The 20,150-nt window shown below is 40.2% G+C and overlaps 1 protein-coding gene across 1 annotated transcript in view; it reads left to right on the top strand.

Annotated features, from left to right (window-relative positions):
- The window catches only part of LOC137217907 (carbonic anhydrase 5B, mitochondrial-like), a 196,143-nt gene extending 190,940 nt beyond the window's left edge, over window positions 1-5,203 (top strand). The window contains exon 4 of the mRNA XM_067724900.1: window positions 4,990-5,203. Coding sequence (XP_067581001.1) covers window positions 4,990-5,203 — 214 coding nt within the window. The remainder of the gene's footprint in view (window positions 1-4,989) is intronic.
- The last annotated feature ends 14,947 nt before the right edge of the window (window positions 5,204-20,150 follow it).

Raw genomic sequence — 20,150 nt, 5'->3', positions numbered from 1 at the left:
CAACACAGGTTTGAACTGTTTAGGTCTATTTATACATGGGTTTTTAAAAAATAACTACATACTACAGTACTACACCCTCTGCTGTTGCTTGAATCTACAGATGCGGAACCAAGGATAAGGAGAGCCAACTGTAAAGTTAAATATGCTGATTTTCAACTGCGAGGTGTTTGGCACCCGTAGCCCCTGCATTGTTCAAGGGTCAACCTGTACAGGGCAAAAGGCTAGTCAGGCAAGAAAAAGGCCTTTTATATTTGTGGTCACCCAATAACATGTATGTATTTTGTCATTCATTGATTTATTTATCCATTCAACATTTACTAAGTGCCAACCATGTGTCAGACATTGCACTGGGTGCTAGGAATAACAACTCGATTCTTGACCTCCCAGAGTTCAAAGACAGAAGCACACATTAAAATGATAAAGCAAGTGTGATTTGAAGAAGGGTTTCTAAAAGTGCTGTGGGACCACAGAGGAGGGTGTGATGTAGACTGCTCAGAGGAGTCTACGATGATATTACTAAGGAGGGGACATTTGTGTTGGGTATTGAAAGATGAAAAGGAGTTTGCCAAGAGGAAAAAACAATGCTTGTCACTTAAAACAATGCTTCTGAGCGGGAAAGGAAACCATTAACAAAGGGAAAAGGCAGCCTATGGAATAAGAAAAAAAAATGCAAGCAATATATCTGAAAAGGAATTAATATCCCCCAAAATACAAAGAGCTCATACAACAACTCAAAGGTAAAAAATCCAAAACCTGATTAAAAAATGGGCAGAGGAACCACAGAGACAGTTTTTCTAAAGAAGACATCAAATTGGCCAATAGGTGCAGGAAAAGGTGTTCAATATCAGTAATCATCAGGGAAATACTATGCAAAACCAAAATGAGCTATTCACACCTGTTAAAATGGCTACCATCAAAAAGATAGAAAATAAGGGTTGGAGAGGGTGTAGAGACAAAGGAACCTTTGTGCACTGTTGCTGGGGATGTGAGTTGGTGCAGCCACTATGCAGAACAGTGTGGAGGCTTCTCAAAACATTAAAAATAGAACTACCATATGATCTAGCAATCCCACTTCCGGGTATATATGCAAAGAAAATAAAAATTGGATATCAAAGAGATATCTGCATTCCCATTTTTATTTCAGCATTATTCACAATAGCCAAGATATGGAACAACCTAAGTATAAATCAATGATTAGATAGAGGTGAGGTACACACACACATGCAAACACACACACAGTGGAATATTATTCAGCCATGAGAAAGAAGGAAAGCCTGCTATTTGTAACAACATGGATAGACCTTGAGGGCATTGTGTTAAGTGAGTTAAGTCAGACAAAGTCAAAGGCTGTATGCCATCACTTATATGTGAAATCTAAAAAAAATAAAATAAAGCTGAACACAAAGAAACAGGGATGTAAAAGGTGGTTACTAGGGGCTGGGAGATGTGGAAAATGGGGAGAAGTTAGTTAAAGAGTACAAACTTCCAACTATAAGATTAATAAGTTCTGAGGATCTAATGTACAGCATAATGATCTATTTAATAATACTGTATTATATTCTTGAAAATCACTAAGAGAGTACATTGTAAATTTTCTTACCACAAAAAAAGACATGGTAATTATAGGGTATGATTCAGGTATCAGGTGTTAACATTATGGTATTAATCATTTTTAATATATAATTGTATAAAATCAATGTGGACACGTAGTACACCTTAAACTTACACAATATTATGTGTCAGTTATATCTCAATAAAGCTGGGGAGAAAAGTATTTACCAACCATCTTTTCTTTTTTTAAAAAATGCTTGTCACTTAAATGTGGGTTTCAGTTAATATATATTTTATTAGACAATATTCCCTGCTTTCCTAAAATTATTACCACATATTTGAGATTATTTAAGCTAGTTTTAGAAAACCTTGAACGATCAGAACAGTGAAGAACGATCGGACAGTGAAGCTGTCCATATCATATGAGGAATCTCTATCCATAGCACCCCTGAACTTAATTATAAAGAACTAGTGAGGATGACATACTTAATATCATTTTCTCCTGCCTCTCCGTGCTCCAAAATGAATTTTTGATTTAGGGTTAATAATTTTGCAATTTGATCCATACATGTCTTTATTATTTTTAATAAGCCTTATCTCTTTTTTTTTTTTTTTTTTTTTTTTTGGTACATGGGCCTCTCACTGTTGTGACCTCTGCCATTGTGGAGCACAGGCTCCGGACAGACAGGCTCAGCGGCCATGGCTCACGGGCCCAGCTGCTCCACGGCCTGTGGGATCTTCCCGGACTGGGGCACAAACCCGTGTCCCCTGCATCGTCAGGCGGACTCTCAACCACTGCACCACCAGGGAAGACCAGCATTATCTTTTTGATAATATAAAGCAAAATATGTTTATTGTAGATAGTTTATAAAACATAGAAAAAGAAAAATATGAATTTTTAAATTGAAGTTAATTCCAATACTTAGAGTCAATTCTCTCGTTCCGTCTTAAAGTTCTACTTTACAAATATGTGTTACTACTTAACCCCTGTTTCAAATAACATGTCTTAAATTACCTGACCGTACAAATTTTAAGAGTTTGGGGGACTCAAAAGTTTACTTTTTATGAATATATACATATGACATGCCAAAAATGCACATACAGGCAGATGAGTAATTCCTTAGGAGTTTGCAAGGTGCAAACTACTAAATGAGACAGTACAGACTTTATTACACTCACTTTGCCCTGAACTCATATTACAATTTATGTACAAATTTGTATTTTTATTTAGTGACACATGACACAACTTCAAAATGCTTTTTGCATTAATGAATTTTACATTGAAATCCTCCAACTCTGACTAATATAATGTGGTAACTTCTCTCAGAAACTGGTTCACTTTTCTTACCCCACTCATTCACACTCGGCAACCCTCTCAGCTGCAATTCTTGTTATAATAAAGCATTGCTACACTAAATTAAAAAAAAGACATTTACTATCTTGCATATTCCACCTTAAAGGTGGAATCCTTTTAAAAATTCTAGCTCCTGCTTTATCTAACTGGTATAATCATGGGTTTCAGAAACTGCTAAAAATATCAATGTACAAGAGGGAATATTTCCTTGGGGAAGGATTTCCTCTCCTAACTGGAGAGTTGCAGGGTCTACTTATTAAAAGAAAGCAAGGCAATTTTCTATCCTAGGAATATTATTTCTTAATTATATGTATCCAAAATACAGATAAAATTAACAGTAGAATTATGTGAACAAGAAAAAAAATAACTCTTTTGCATTTTTAAATTTGTGTGTATATATTTCGAGCTGCTTTATTTAAAATTTTATGAATCATCTATGGTGAAGTAGAAGCCATGAAAACTGAAATTAAAAATTATCTAGGCAGGACCTTCAAGATGATGGAGGAGTAAGACGTGGAGATCACCTTTTTCCCCACAAATACATTAGAAATACACCTACATGTGGAACAACTCCTACAGAACACCTACTCAACGCTGGCAGAAGACCTCAGACTTCCCAAAAGGCCAGAAACTTCCCACGTACCTGGGTAGGGCTAAAGAAAAAAAGAAAAAACAGAGACAAAGAAATAGGGATGGGACCTGCACCTCTGGGAGGGAGCTGTGAAGGAGGAAAATTTTCCACACGCGAGGAGCCCCTTCACTGGTGGAGACGGGCTGTGGCATGGGGGAAGCTTCGGAGCCATGGAAGAGAGCGCAGCAACAGGGGTGCGGAGGGCAGAGTGGAGAGATTGCCGCACAGAGGATCGGTGCCGACCGGCACTCACCAGCCCGAGGGTTGAGGCTGGGAGCTGAGACTCGGGCTTTGGAGGTCAGATCCCAGGGAGAGGACTGGGGTTGGCGGCATGAACACAGCCTGAAGGGGGTTAGTGCGCCACAGCTAGCCAGGAGGGAGTGCAGGAAAAAGTCTGGAACTGCCTAAGAGGCAAGAAACCATTGTTTCGGGGTGCGTAAGGAGAGGGGATTCAGAGCACCACCTAAACGAGCTCCAGAGACGGGCACGAGCCGCGGATATCAGCGTGGATACCAGAGACCAGCATGAAACGCTAAGGCTGCTGCCGCCGCCAACAAGAAGCCTGTGTGCGAGCACAGGTCACTATCCACACCTACCCTCCTGGGAGCCTGTGCAGTCCGCCACTGCCAGGGTCCCGTGATCCAGGGACAACTTCCCTGAGAGAACACACGGCGCGCCTCAGGATGTGACAACGTTATGCTGGCTTCTGCTGCTGCAGGCTCGCCCTGCATTCTGTACCCCTCCCTCCCCCAGGCCTGAATGAGCCAGAGTCACCTAATCAGCCACTCCCTTAACCCCCTTCTAACTGGGTGAAGAATGGATGCCAGAGGGTGACCTACAAGCAGAGGCAGGGTCAAACCCAAAGCTGAGACCCAGGAGCTGTGCGAACAAAGAAGAGAAAGGGAAATCTCTCCCAGCAGCCTCAGGAGTAGCAGACCAAATCTCCACAATCAACTTGATGTACCTGCATCTGTGGAATACCTGAAGAGACAACAAATCATCCCAAAACTGAGATGGTGGACTTTAGGAGCAACTGTAGACTTGAGGTCTGCTTTCTGTGCCTAATTTGTTTCTAGATTTATGTATATCTTGGTTTAGTATTTAGACCTTATTATCATTGATAGATTAGTTTATTGATTTGGTTGCTCTCTTCCTTTTTAAAATATATATATATATATATTTCTTCTCTTTTTTTGAGTATGTGTATGCATCTTTGTGTGATTTTGTCTGTATAGGCTGGCTTTTACCATTTGTCCTAAGGTTCCGTCTGTCCGTTATTTTTAGTAGAGTTTTTAGTGCTTGTTATTATTGGTGGATTTGTTTATTGGTGGGGTTGCTCTCTCCTTTTTTATTTTTAATTATTTTTTATTTTAAAACTATATTTTTAATAACTTTATTTTATTTTTTCCTTCTTTCTTTTTCTTTTCTCTTTTCTCCCTTTTATTCTGAACAGTGTTGCTGACAGAGCCTTTGTGCTCCGGCTGGGTGTGAGGCCTGAGCCTCTGAGGTGGGAGAGCCGAGTTCAGGACCTTGGTCCACCAGAGACCTCCGAGCCCTTCATAATATCAATCATCAAGAGCTCTCCTAGAGATCTCCATCTCAAGGCTAAGACCCAGCTCCACACCACGACCAGCAAGCTCCAGTGCAGGACACCCCCTGCCAAATGATTAGCAAGAAAGGAACACAAGCTCACCCATAAGCAGAGAAGCTGCCTAAAATCATACGTTCACAAACACTCCAAAACACACCACCAGATGTGGTCTTGCCCACCAGAAAGACAAGATCCAGCCTCATCCACCAGAACACAGGCACTAGTCCCCTCCAACAGGAAGCCTAGACAAGCCACTGAACCAACCTTACTGACTGGGGGCAGACACCAAAAACAATGGGAACTACAAACTTGCAGCCTGCGTAAAGGAGACCTCAAACACAGGATGTAAAGCAAAATGAGAAGACAGAGTAATACACAGCATATGAAGGAGCAAGATGAAAACCCACTAGATGAAACAAATGAAGAGGAAATAGGCAGCCTACCTGAAAAAGAATTCAGAATAATGATAGTAAAGATGATCCAAAATCTTGGAAATAGAATGGAGAAAATACAAGAAATGTTTAACATGGACATAGAAGAAATAAAAAGCAAACAAACAATGATGAACAGCACAATGAATGAAATTAAAAATTCTCTAGAAGGAATCAATAGCAGAATAACTGAGGCAGAAGAACGGATAAGTAATTGGAAAGATAAAAAAGTGGAATAAACTACCACAGAGCAGAGTAAAGGAAAATGAATGAAAAGAATTGAGGACAGTCTCAGAGACCTTTGGGACAATAAATGCACCAACACTTGAATTATAGAGGTCCCAGGAGAAGACGAGAAGAAGAAAGGGACTGAGAAAATATTGGAAATGATTAAGATTGAAAATATCCCTATTATGGGAAAGGAAATAGTCCAATCAAGTCCAGGAAACACAGAGAGTCCCATCCAAGATAAATCCAAGGAGAAACATGAGAAGACACATATTCATCAAACTATCAAAAATTAAATACAAAGAGAAAATATTAAAAGCAGCAAGGGGAAAGCAACAAATAACATACAAGGGAATGCCCATAAGTTTCACAGCTTATCTTTCAGAAGAAATTCTGCATGGCAGAAGGGAGCGGAAGGACATACATAAACTGATGAAAGGGAAAAAGCTACAACCAAGATTACTCTAAGCAGCAAGGATCTCATTCAGATTTGGTAGAGAAATTAAAAACTTTACAGACAAGCAAAAGCTAGGAGAATTCAGCACCACCAAACCAGCTCTACAACAAATGCCAAAGCAACTTCTCTAGGCAGAAAACACAAGAGAAGGAAAAGACACACAATAACAAACCCAAAACAATTAAGAAAATGATAATAGGAACATACATATCAATAATTACCTTAAATGTAAATGGATTAAATGCCCCAACCAAAAGACATAGACTGACTGAATCGATACAAAAACCAGACCCATATGTATGCTGTCTACAAGAGACCCACTTCAGACCTAGGGACACATACAGACTGAAAGTGAGAGGATGGAAAAAGTTATCCCATGGAAATGGAAATCAAAAGAAAGCTGGAGTAGCAATTCTCATACAGACAAAATATACTTTAAAATAAAGACTATTATAAGAAATAGGACACATGGTAAGTGACCTGCCCAAAGTCTCTCAGTGCGTAGCGAGACCAGAAGTGGGTCCCAAGCCTAGCAGGTTGGCTTCTGGCCTGGTGCCCCCGTTTATGTGCAAGTAAGTCTGTCAGTCTTCTCACTTCTTCTCCTAGGACTCCAAACAGACTTGCCCCAAGACTAGGTCCTGAGATCAAAGGAATAATGGGTAAAGTTCTGAGGAGAGAAGAGTTGCAAGATGTGGCTGAGAGCTCAGCCCCCTGGAAAATATGTAATATAAGCCCATGTAGGAGGAAGAGCCCCAAAACTTGAGGTCTCCAAGGCATTCATAAGGCTTGATCGAAACACATGACCACAGTGTCAGAGGATGAAACCTTCATTCCTCATTGGGTAAGAGCACTGCTAATATGATAACTTATATAGGTGTTTCTGATCTTAAGTGTCATTCAAGATCATCGCAGAAAATCTGAAGAGTGTGATGATAACTGACATTATGGCCTGAATATTGCATATGGGGGACTAGTCCAATAATTTCTCATTTAATCTTCAGAACAAGGTTACATGGTAGATTTAGGTAAGAGGTAGTATTGCTATCCCCAATTTATAGAAGGGATCAGGTTGCCTAACTTGTCCAAAGTCCCATTGCTACTTTTTTTTTTAATACCATTTTAATGGATTTGAAATGCTATCTTGTTGTAAAAGTCTTTCTATGTTCTGGATATTAACCCCTTATGAAGTGTTTCATGGCTTTCCTTTTCACTCTGTTGATACTGTCCTTTGATGCACATAGTTTTTAATTTTGGTATAACCCATTTTATCTAACATTGTTTTTGTGCCAAGAAACCACTGCCAAATCCAACATCATAAAGCTTTTTCCCTTTTATTCTTCTGAGGGTTTTATAGCTTTAGCTCTTATGTTTAGGTGTTTGATCCATTTCAAGTTAATTTTTGCATATGGTGTAAGATTAGGATCCAAGTTCATACATTTACATATAGATTTCCAGTTACTCAAACACCATTTGTTAGAAAAACTATAAGTTTCCTATTGAATAATCTTCACAGTCTTGTGAAAATTAGTTGATTCTATATATAAGGGTTTATTTCTGGACTGTTTATTCTGAATCTTTGATTGCTATATCTGTCTTTGTACCAGCACCACATTGTTGTATTATTGTAGCTTTGTAAATAAATTTTGAAATCAGGAAGTGAGAGCTCTGCAAATGTGTTCTTTTTCAAGTTTCTTTTTTTTTGGCTGTTTAGGATTTCTTGAGTTTCAGTATAGATTTTAGGATTTACTTTTCCATTTCTGCAAAAAACATCATTTGGATTTTGATAGGAATTTCAGTCTATCTGTAGATTGCTTTAGGTAGTATGGTCATCTTAACAATATTAAATATTCCAATCCATGAACGTGAACACTGGATATCTTTCCATTAATTGTGTCTTCATTCATTTCTTAGAATAATATTTTGTAGTTTTAAGTGTAGTTTTCCATCTCCCTGGTTGAGTTTATTCCTAAGTATTTTATTTTATTTTTATTTTTTAAAAATTTATTTATTTATTATTTTTGGCTGCGCTGGGTCTTAGTTGCTGCTCACGGGCTTGCCACTCTTCATTACTGTGTGTGGGCTTCTTATTGCGGTGGCTTCTCTTGTTGCAGAGCACAGGCTCTAGGCACATAGGCTTCAGTAGTTGTGGCTCGCAGGCTTCAGTAGTTGTGGCTCGTGGGCTCTAGAGCACAGGCTCAGTAGTTGTGGTGCATGGGCTTAGTTCTCCACGGCATGTGGGATCTTCCTGGACCAGGGCTCGAACCCGTGTCCCCTGAATTGGCAAGCGGATTCTTAACCACTGTGCCACCAGGGAAGCCACTAAGTATTTTATTTTTGATACTATTGTAAATTGAATTGTTTTCTTTTCAAATTGTTTTCAGTGTACAGAAATGCAACCAATATTTGTGTTTTGACAAGTTTTCAGCAACTTGCGGAATTTATCACTTGTAACAGTTTCTGTACAATCTATAGGGTTTATATATATGAGATAATATTATCTGCAACAGAAATATTTTTACTTCTTCCTTTGTTGTGAGGTTGTAAGTGACCCAAGAGTCACATAGGAACCTGGTGCTTAGAAGGGTCCTGTTCTTGGTCTAATATTCTGATGCTGCCATCTTGAAATCCTTAGCCATTTTGAAGAAGGTCACTGGGCTCACAAATTACATAATTGTCCTGACTCTGACACTGACAAGCTGTGTAATTATAAAATAAAGATAACACTGAAGGACTTAGAACAGGGTGCATGACATTGGGAGTGATCAATAAATGAGACACATCATTATCCCCATCTCACACATGAGGAAACAGAGGCTCAGTGAGTTCATCAATGCCACATGGCTGTCATGTGATAGAAAGTGACACAATTCACTTTCACTTCTCTGTGACTGTGAACTTTCCTACATAGCCCTGGTTCTTACCACGTGATCACATCTGCTCTCAGTGTATTAACTATGTGACAGTAGTCAAGGCCTGTCCATATTTCTTTTACTCCTTTTTCTGAAGCTTTGAAAGTTAGCTGAGCACAGAACTGGTAATTCTCACATTTGAAAAATGCACATGTCAATGGAAATTATAAACAATCAATAATAAGAATAGAAGAGAGTTTTATTCTAGCCAAACTGAGAACTATAGCCTGGGAGACACAGATTCAAGAAGCACTTGAATTGTGTTTCAGCAGACTACAAAATAGGCAAGTCTTATATAGGTAAAAGCCACAAAATTACATAGTTCTTTGTCAAGAATTATAACTGGAGCTGGCAAGAAGTAACGGTGCTTGTTAGGAGCTGGCAAGAAGTAACGGTGCTTGTTATCCAAGAATTGATTGGAGTCAGAAGTGGTTGCGTAGTGACAAGGGGAGACTTTGAGACCATAAGTTTGCAGCTGACAGTTGCTAGCAGATACTGTTTTGAGAGCAGCTGGTGGTATCCTTGAATCTGTACAGTTCAGAAAATTCAAGTTTTCACTGATGCAGGAAGGTGTTTGAATCACATCCACAATGGCCCTTCAGTTTGCTTTTGGATGCCTGAACTACAGCAACATTGCTTTGATATTTAAATGCATTCTTGTATTTAATGGTTAAAGCAGATGTACAATGCATGTTTGACAGCACATAAGATGTTCCAAATCATGTATAAGACAGAATGACTTCCCCATTCCTCAGTATGTGAAAATTTCCTCCATCAAGCACAGTGTAAATAAAGTGACTGGCATAAAGGCTCAAATCCATTTAAGAGTTTTGCTGAGACAAAGATGGTGGCATTAGAGTCTGGGGCTCCTTGAACCCATTCCCAAGCTGTTATTCTTCATTTTTATGGCAGAACTCACCTTCTTCTTTAAACAGGCTAACATGCTGTTCTAAGGGAAAGACTTTCTGGTGACTAATGGGAAAACTGGCTCTGTAGGTAGCTCCAGAAGCTACCAAGAGATACTTTTAATTTCCCTGCAGCATTGACAGTTCAGCACCATGATTTCTGGTGGTAATGAAGTCAGTACTATTCTTAATGTCAGTCATTCATTTCTCTGTTCTTTTGTGAAGGAACCATGCTGGTTCCTCAGCAAAACTAATGAAAATACTATCTTGCCCTTAGGTGATAGACAAGGCTGACAAGTATGGTAAGAATTACAACCAATTGGTAAATGCTACATCCCAGGTATTATGGTTTCTCAGAGGACAAAGCAAGGCCTAGAAAGAGCAAGAAAAAGAAGCCTTCCTCAGTAGACAGAATTTGAGCTAACACTTAAGAAATGAGGAAGCCTGTAACAAATTACCACAGATTTAGCAGCTCAAAAAACACAAACTTATTATCTTATACCTCTGGAGGTCAGAAGTCCCACATAGGTTCCATTGGACTAAAACAAAAGTTTCGGAGGCCTGTGTTCCTTTCTGTAGGCTGTAGAGAAAAATCTGTTATCATGCCTTTTTCCATTTCTGAAATCACTCACTTTCCCTGGCTTATAGCTTCTTATTCCATCTGTAAAGCTAGTAACACTGTATGTTTCTGTCCATTCTTCCATAATCACATTTCCCTTTGACTATTCTTCCCTTCTTTTCTGCTTTTAAGGACTTCATGATTATATTGGGTGTATTCAGATAAGGTCATCTGATTTAGTAACCTTAATTCCACTAGCAACCTAAATTCCCTTTTGCTCTGTAACGTAAAAAATTCATAGGTCATGTGGATTATGATACATATATCTTTGGCCATTTTTCTGCATGCCACACCCAATTTATAAATTACTAATTTTGTGGCCTTGGGAAACTTGCTCCAATTCTCAGCCTGAGGCTTCTCACCTATAAAACATAGAAATAATAGCCACTCTGCCCATTTCACAATGTGCTTCCAAGAATTTGAGATAGTGTATGTGAAATGCTTCAAAAATGTCAAAATCCTATGTCCACATAAATATTCCTGTCAGGAGTAGGGAAAGGGGTGTAATATTTTGTGAATATTTGCTATATTCTAGGCAGGCATTTGTGTCTTAGATACCTTATGATAGGTTACCCCAGACAGTGCATACCTCTTTCCAACTTCATGTTGATATCACATTTGTATCTTGTAATTGCCCATGGTAGAATTATTTTCACTATGTAAATCAACAAATTCTACAAACCCAGGCTTTCCCTACATAAGAATAAGTTGTTAAGCATTTACTGGAACACTATAGGTTTATCCCATTTACTTAACAAATCTCCTATAGTGGTTATCACCTCCTAGTCGAGGCAAGCAAAGTGAAGTTTAGAGATAGTGATAAACCTTCCTAAGTTCACACAGCTGATGAATATGGAGGTGAATCAGCTTCTATCATCCCAAAGCGTTGGTCTTTCCATTACAACTCTGCAACAATGCCTAACCTTGAGAGGTATAAATGTCTTAATGCCCAGGAGAATTAACGAATGTAACAGTATATGAAAATGTAACCATAATAACCTAAGGTGGTGGACTTGCATAGGCTGGTTGAGGAAATGAGATTTCATCTGATTCACCCAGGTTGCTGCCTACATTTGTGGGACCTGTGTATTAGCCTTTATATAGACTTGATCTAAATTGTATTAAAAGCCATCTACTTCAGAATTTAGGCAACATATAGAAACAGTGAATACTATCAACTATAGAGGTTTAAAGAAATTTGATGAAAACAAATTGCCAGGTTGCTCAAAAGTCAAAATTCTACTTGACTTATTTTTGGACAACCAGGAAGTGTTTGAAGGTCAAAATACAAGCACTTAACTCAAAAATGACTAAGGTAAAGAGTATGTTGGTATATTAACCTTTGCGGAGCACAGTTAATGGTGTCCATTCCAGGGGGAAAATAGTTGATTTGCTTTATGCTTGATTTTAATCAAGTTTCTAAACTTCTGCTAATATTTTTATTAGGTTTAGGGTTTATTTAAAATATATGAGTAATATAATCTAGTTAGTGGGTGTGAGGATTTAATTAACACAGAAGCAAAAGCTCACATCTAACAATGGAGATTCTCATACTGAGTGAAGTAAGTCAGACAGAGAAATACAAATATGGTATGATATCACTTATATGCAGAATCTTAAAAAAAATGCTATAAATGAAATTATTTACAAAAGAGAAAGAGACTCACAGACATAGAGAACATACTTATGGTTACCAGAGGGGATGGGTGGGGGGGAGGGATAGATTGGGAGTTTGGAATTGACATTTACACACTGCTGTATTTAAAATAGAAAACAAAAAAGGACCTACTGGATAGCACAGGAAACTCTGCTCAATATTCTGTAATAACCTAAATGGGAAAAGAACCTGAAAAAAAATAAATACATGTATATGTATAACTGAATCACTTTGCTGTACACCTGAAACTAACACAACATTGCTAATCAACTGTACTCCAATATAAAATAGAAATTAAAAAAATTAAAATATATGAGTAATTTAATCTAGTTAGTGGATATGAGGATTTAATTAACACAGGAGAAAAGGCTCTCATCTAACAATGACTCTCTCTTGGCTGAACAGTAGAATCATCTGGGGATCTTTCAAAAGTCCAGCTGCCCATGTTGCATCAAGACCAGTTAATCAGAAGCTCTGGAGTGGGGCCCTAGCACCATATGTGCACAAAGAAACTCCCAGCTTATCACCATGTGCAGCCCAGGAGAGACAAACTTTACTTTCCTCACTCCCACTTTACATTCCTATTTCTGGGATTTTCCATTGTTTATAAAGAGTATGTTGGAGAAATTTTAGTAACCAGTTAGAGTTGGAGGCCCTGACTGGGCAGGAGGTGAAAGGCCTCAGAGCATTTTCTAGAAGATGTTTCAGGGAATGAAGAAGCTTCACACCTAGAAAACCAGTTCTCCCAGCCTTGTGTGACATCACCAGGAGCCAATAAAAACCTTTCACTTGAGTTTACTGGTTCATGTTGTCACCTACAAATTGGCACTTGTCATCTACCTCTATGAGGATTAAATCATGACCCTCTGCAGCTGCTGATTTTCAACACCACCTGAAAGGAGTTCAGTGTGGAGATCAGAAATGAGGCACTTGTGCTCTGGGAAAAACTGCAGAATAGGTCTTCAGGTAGTTAGATATTTTCAGGACAAGATTTTAAGAGCCCAATTCTTGTATTTCCTCATATCTAGAAAAGCACTAAATCCTTCATGGTGACCTCTGCTCCTCATGACTAGCAGTAACCCTCATGAGACTAGCAGAAACCTTATGCAAAATATATGTGCTCAATTACATGTACTGCCCTTTCACCAAAATCACATATATACTGACCTTCCCCCTAGCTCTTTGGAGCAGTTTCTCAGAGCTACCTGAGATGATGTCTCCCGGGGTGTAGTCCTCATTTTGTCCCATTAAAAAACCTAACTCTCACACTGTGTGTTTGTTTTTCCAGTTGACAGTGTCTAAATTGATTAAACCCAGAAATTTCTAGACAAATCATGTAGTGATACGCTGTCCCCAAAACTGTTCTTTTTATGAGAGAGAGCCCATTTTCTGATGTGCACTGATCCAGCCTTTTTTTTTTCGGTACGCGGGCCTCTCGCTGTTGTGGCCTCTCCCGTTGCGGAGCATAGGCTCTGGACACGCAAGCTCAGCTGTCAAGGCTCACGGGCCCAGCCGCTCCGTGGTATATGGGATTTTCGCGGACCGGGGCTCGAACTCGTGTCCCTTTCATCGGCAGGCGGACCCTCAACCACTGCGCCACCAGGGAAGCCCCTTCCAGCCTTTTATCAGCTCTCTTAGTCTCAACACATTTGCTCTGAGGCTGTGGTAGTATTGGAGGATTTGAGTTCTCAGGCAGGTGAGAAGCCTGGTCTCAGAATAAACAATAAGGATTCCAGACCCTGAAATCCTTGTGAAGCGAAAACCAAGGCTTTAGGCAGACCGTGGCTGTCACCTGTCGGCGGCGATGGGTGTTGACTCCTGTGGCAGAGTGAGTCGCACGCCCCCTGATGGAGGTCAGTCCCAGCTGGACCCCGCTCACGCTGTCGCTCCACATTCACCAGCAATGCTGCAGGCAGAAAGGACTTTTCCTTAAACGTAACGGATGGGAATGCGAATAGGGAGACACACGCATCTAGTAGTTTACATTAGCTTTGGACCACGTTCACTTGCCACTTAAATGAGCCTTCCTTTTGTAATGTTTCATGTTCTGTGATCAGAAAATCGTGATCATGTGTCCAGATTAGGGCCTAACTTGAAACTTCTGGCCACTGGAGGCTGGGAAGGTATGCAAAGCCATCCTGATGAGTTGAAGGGGCAGGGAGACCAGAAAAAGCCAACCTGTCACAGTAGCTGTTTGCTCAAACTATATCCCTTCAACATTGTTCAAAGGGACGTCATTAGAAATGCATTCGTTTGGTTTTAAGATACTGCCGCCCGTTAACAAACCATGGAAATCTCTGGAAAGGTTAACGTGTGCATCATTTATATAACAAACATATTCATCAGATTACTTTCCAGAATTTCACTCTGCATGTATTAAACAACTGCTCTAAGATGCCCTGTGCTTGGCACTCAGGTGTGAGGAAACTGTGGTCCCGACCTTCAAGTAACTTACAGTCTTGTCCGGGAGGAAGATGAAGCGACTAAGTGACCAAGACAGAACAAGGAGGTGCCATGTTACCGCAGCAAATTGTCGTCAAACGTGGAGGCAGAGAGGGTTGACTCTGAGCGTGGTTCTTGGGTGATGCTTGGACCAGCGTTTCTCAAAGTGTGGCTCCCAACCAGCAGCATCAGAAGCATCTGGGAACTTGTTAGAGAAGCAAATTCTTGGGCTTGCCCCAGACTGTGTTTTCACAATTCCTCCAGGTGATGCCTGCCAAAGCTTAAGAACCACTGCTTCAAAGAGAAGGTGACGTGGGCTGGAAAGAGGCCTCAAAAGACACATAGGACTTTTATAATTAAGGTAAGAGGACGTTTATCATCCTCATCTCTTACATTGGTATCGTGATTTACACCCTATTATCTCATCTGACCTTTACAACAACAGGACTGGAGACAGAGAAGGAAAGCAGAAAAAGCTTAGGTTTCAAAGAAAATATCAATAAAATTGGGTATGTCATCACTCTGACAAAAAGCTATGTGACCTGCATCAAGTCACTTATCCTTTCAGAAACTGCTTTCTCATCTGTAAATCGTTACAGGAATATTCTCTTTGTTGATTTTTGGTGAGGATTAGATGTAATAGATATAATACAGAAGTGTTACTCACTAAAAAGGCAATTTCTATATATTATTTTTAGAAGCCCCTATTGCCAGTGAGAAAACTCAAGCTTGATGGTGGATGTGAGCCTTCCCTTTAGGTTCCTGACTCATTTCTGTGCTGGTTTCCTTACCCCATAGTTTTCACGACAGTTGGGGCCTCTGCAAAGGCCTTCTCACTATTTATAGATTTGTCAGCATTTCTGGGTTTATCATATGTGGAACTATAGAGGGCTCCACTGCTTCAGTGAAAATGGCAGCCACTGAGGCAGGGCTGGAAGAGAAGTAATGGTATATTGAGAAGTATCAAGAAGGCCGAGTTTCGGGCTTCCCTGGTGATGCAGTGGTTGAGAGTCCGCCTGCCGATGCAGGGAACATAGGTTCGTGCCCCAATCCGGGAGGATCCCATATGCCACGGAGCGGCTGGGCCCGTGAGCCATGGCCGCTGGGTCTGCACATCCGGAGCCTGTGCTCCGCAACGGGAGAGGCCACAGCAGTGGGAGGCCCACATACCGCAAAAGAAGGCTGAGTTTCACATAAGCACAAGAGAACATCTCACTTTCTTCTTCAGTCAAATTGGACACTTTTAGGGAATAGGTATTCATAAGGTTTCCTGTGTTTTTCAAGTCTTAATTTCAAAAATAAGCAGCTTTGTATAGTATAGATCCATTGGATGGAGACTTGAACTCTATGAACTTATTAAGTTTTTTTGTTTATATATATATATATATAATATAAATAGGGTGGGTGAGGGGCTGTTACTAGAATGCAGAGGGTAGAGGCCAAGGCTAAACATTGTATAATGCATAGAAAACTTCTCCACATCCAACAAAAAAGAATAATCTATTCCAAAATGTCAGTAGTGCCAAAGTTGAGAAGACCTGTGCTAAAGTGTATCACCATCACCTCAAGCTCAACATATCAAAACTCAAGGCCAGTTCACCCATTTATCTGCATCTACAGTTGTTTTCCCCACTGCACTCTTAACTCTTTCATTTATTCACTCATTTTAAAGTTAACACAAATAAGGCCTTACCTGGTAATACTTACCAGGTATTATGTTAGATACTAGGGATGTGATGATAAATAAGACATATCTAACATCTGCCTTGAAGGATTTTATAGGTCAGTGGGAGCCACCAACTGTAAACACACAATTAGTATGGGACATTAAAATTCTGGTTGGAGGGAAGTGACATAAAGATGGACTGACTCTGTCTGAGATGACATAGGAGTTTGATCTTGAAAGATGAGTAGCATATTGCGAAGCCAGAAAAGGGAGGGACTATACACAAGATGGAAGCAATAGGGTAAAGTCTGGAAATGATAAATCATCTTTCAGGAAAATAGAACTGTTAATTAGGGCTGGGACAAGACAGACTAGGTGAAAAAAGGGTTAGAAGATGTGTTGAGTAAGAAAAGTGGTGGTCACGTTAAGAAGAACTTTGTATGTAATGGTAAAGCTCTGGTATTGGTTATCTAGCTCAGATTACCCCAAAACTTTGCAATTTGAAACAACAATAAACATTGATTATTTACACAGTTTCTTTGGGTCAGGAATTCAGGAGTCAAGAAATTTGTTTGGGCTCAGGATTTTTCATGAGGTTGTGATCAAGGGCAGCAGTCATCTAAACGATTCACTAAGGCAGGAGGATCCATTTCTAGTCACTCACTATTCTCTCCCCATTCCACCCTCCAACTCCTGATGTCAACTAATCTATTTTCTGTCTCCATGGAATTGACTACTCCAGAGATTTTTATTAATGGAATCATACTATGTGCCTGGATTTTATCACTAACTACAATATTTTTCAGGTTCTGCATTCCTTAGTATGGCTGACGAATATCCAATTGTGTTGTTATATCACATTTTGTTTATCTATTTATCAGCCAATGGATCTTGGCCATTTTTAAGCCCATTTTAGGACTCAACAATGTTTTTTGCATATACTGGTTGTTCAGCATTCATTAAAGTACAAATACTAAATTGAAGAGAAATGTAACTTAGAGATACCAAACATGATAATTTTATCTTTTTGCTAGGCCTCACTTTAGTGAAGGGAAGAATGAGTATGTGGCCTTGAGGAAGAAGAGGTTTGGAATGTGTGAGGCCTATTCTATCTCAGTAGAAGGGGGTCTGAGGATCTAATTATAGCTAAAGTGTTAATGCTTTGCTCCTATAGCTTGTAGCAACGAGCATTGTGTGGATGGTTTCCAGTACTGTGGTAGGACCAGCTGGAGCATAGAGGCCTGGCAGACCTCCTAGAGAGTCCTTCACACACACAGATGTTGACTGCTGGAACACAGCTGCTTCTTCCCACAGCCCTCTCTTCCTTCCCCTCTTTCACACCGAGGAAACATGCTCTCCTGAGGCCTGGTCTTGGAGAGGGGAGGGCAGGCAAGTCACCACTGGTTCAATGACTCCCCAAAAGCGTGCTTTGACACACTGACATCTGGTGCACACAGTAGGTGCTCACTTAATTTCTCTTGCATGAACAGTGTAGAATATTTGAGTAGGAACTAGCTGCATCAAAAGAGTTGAGACATCCTTCTGAGATGGAGTCTCCACTTTGCAGGAAATGGTACTGGGTGTGCAGAGAAGGATCTCTCTGGGTAGGACTCCCCAGGGTGCTGATAAAACTCCATCCTGACAGATTCTTCCCCCATGAACAAGATGATTCTACCTTTCCTCTATCTTTCTTCAATTTTCCTCTACCTTGCCTCTAACTTATGTGTCCTTTGCTGAGGACAGTGGGAAGCTCTTGGTTTGCCTAGTAGTTTTAACATTGAGGAAGATTTCAGAGCAAAGACACCCTAGCATTTCCATGAGAAGATGTTAGGCAGATTTTTAACAGCATCAGGGAGACCTATGTCTGGAGCTTTATGGAAGCAGATCCTGCATACAGTCTTATTGCAGGTCAGAGATCATGAAAAATCAATGAAGTGAATCTCTGTCATGGGCCACATGGCAGATCTTTGCTGTCTCAGGCTTCTCCCCTCCTGCCACCAGGTATCACTCCCTGTCTCCGTCATTACTCAGTTGATGGATCACATCAAGTGGAGTAAAGCTTATCTTCAACAATACATCCCCATGGGTTTTCTCACAGTTCATTCCATGGATCATCATTGAGTGAAATCTTGTATTGTGTAGTTTGTATGATCAAAGCACTGCATATGCTAAATATGCTTTCCTAACCCTCTCTCCTGCTTCCCAACAGACCCCACACTACCAGGAGGGCTGGAGACTTTTACATCACACCTGTGCACACAGCCTGTTTTGAATGGCAGGCCAAATCCATGCCAACTGATCACTTCTACTAATTACTCAAGAAGGAAACTCAAGATGGACTCTGAGCACACAGTCTATTTTATTTTGTTAAATGACAATTGTCAATTCTTCTTTGACTCTGTCATCCATCAACTCTTTCTACCAAGACAGTTGGGCAGGTTCCATAAACATTTAGAATACATAAGCTCTTTGACCCAGTAATTCCAGTTCTAGACCAGTACTTCTCAAACTATCTGGTGAAAGACCAGATTTTCTTTTTTTTTTTTTTTTTGCAGTACACGGGCCTCTCACTGTTGTGGCCTCTCCCGTTGTGGAGCACAGGCTCCGGACGCACAGGCTCAACCACTGCGCCACCAGGGAAGCCCAAGACCAGATTTTTAAAAATGTTCAATGGGTCATTAACCTCTGAACATGGATGTCATATTCATGTCAAATCGATATAAACCTCTCAATTTTTCTATTTATTTCATCAAAACCCAGTAACATCTAATTCAGAAACCAGCATCAATCTGCAGACCATTTTTTAGTACCACTGCTCTAAACAACTTTATTTGATAAACATACTGTCATGTGAACACAAAGACATAAGTATCATAGAATTGTTGGTAACATCAAAATATTGGAAGCAATAAATGTTCAGCAATAGAAGACCAGAAAAATACCTCATGGTACACTCTTATAAGACAGTACTAAGCCACTATTTAAAAAGAAAAATATACACTCTAAGAAATATTAAGTGAAAAGAATAAAATGTAGAGCAGTACTGTAAAACTATGCTTCTCTATGGTAAAAGCAATTAATGGCTTAAATATACAAGCTGAAAACTTCTAAGTTGTGGCAGAGACTGCTACCAAATCCCTTCTCCATTTCTGCCACAATTAATTACAGTTCTGTTTTTCATGCCAGTGTCTTCAGTGAGGAATAATTGAGTTTCCAGAGTGAATTTTTTTTTTTTTTTTTTTTTTTTTTTTTTTGCGGTACGCAGGCCTTTCACTGTTGTGGCCTCTCCCGTTGCGGAGCACAGGCTCCGGACGCGCAGGCTCAATGGCCGTGGCTCACGGGCCCAGCCGCTCCGCGGCATGTAGGATCTTCCTGGACCGGGGCACGAACCCGTGTCCCCTTCATCGGCAGGCGGACTCTCAATCACTGCGCCGACAAGGAAGCCCAGAACGAACGTTTTTAATTAACCACTGGTTTCACTATCATCACTTTATTAAGATGTCTACTAAGGGATTTTCCTGGTGGCGCAGTAGTTAAGAATCCGCCGGCCAATGCACGGAACATGGGTTCGAGCCCTGGTCCAGTAAGATCCCACATGCCACAGAGCAACTAAGCCCGTGTGCTGCAACTACTGAGCCTGTGCTCTAGAGCCCACAAGCCAAAACTACTGAGCCAGTGTGCTACAACTACTGAAGCCCATGCACTTAGA

The sequence above is a fragment of the Pseudorca crassidens genome, chromosome Y, assembly GCF_039906515.1.
Source record: "Pseudorca crassidens isolate mPseCra1 chromosome Y, mPseCra1.hap1, whole genome shotgun sequence".
Lineage (NCBI taxonomy): Eukaryota > Metazoa > Chordata > Mammalia > Artiodactyla > Delphinidae > Pseudorca > Pseudorca crassidens.
This window is presented reverse-complemented; position numbering and strand designations above follow the sequence as displayed.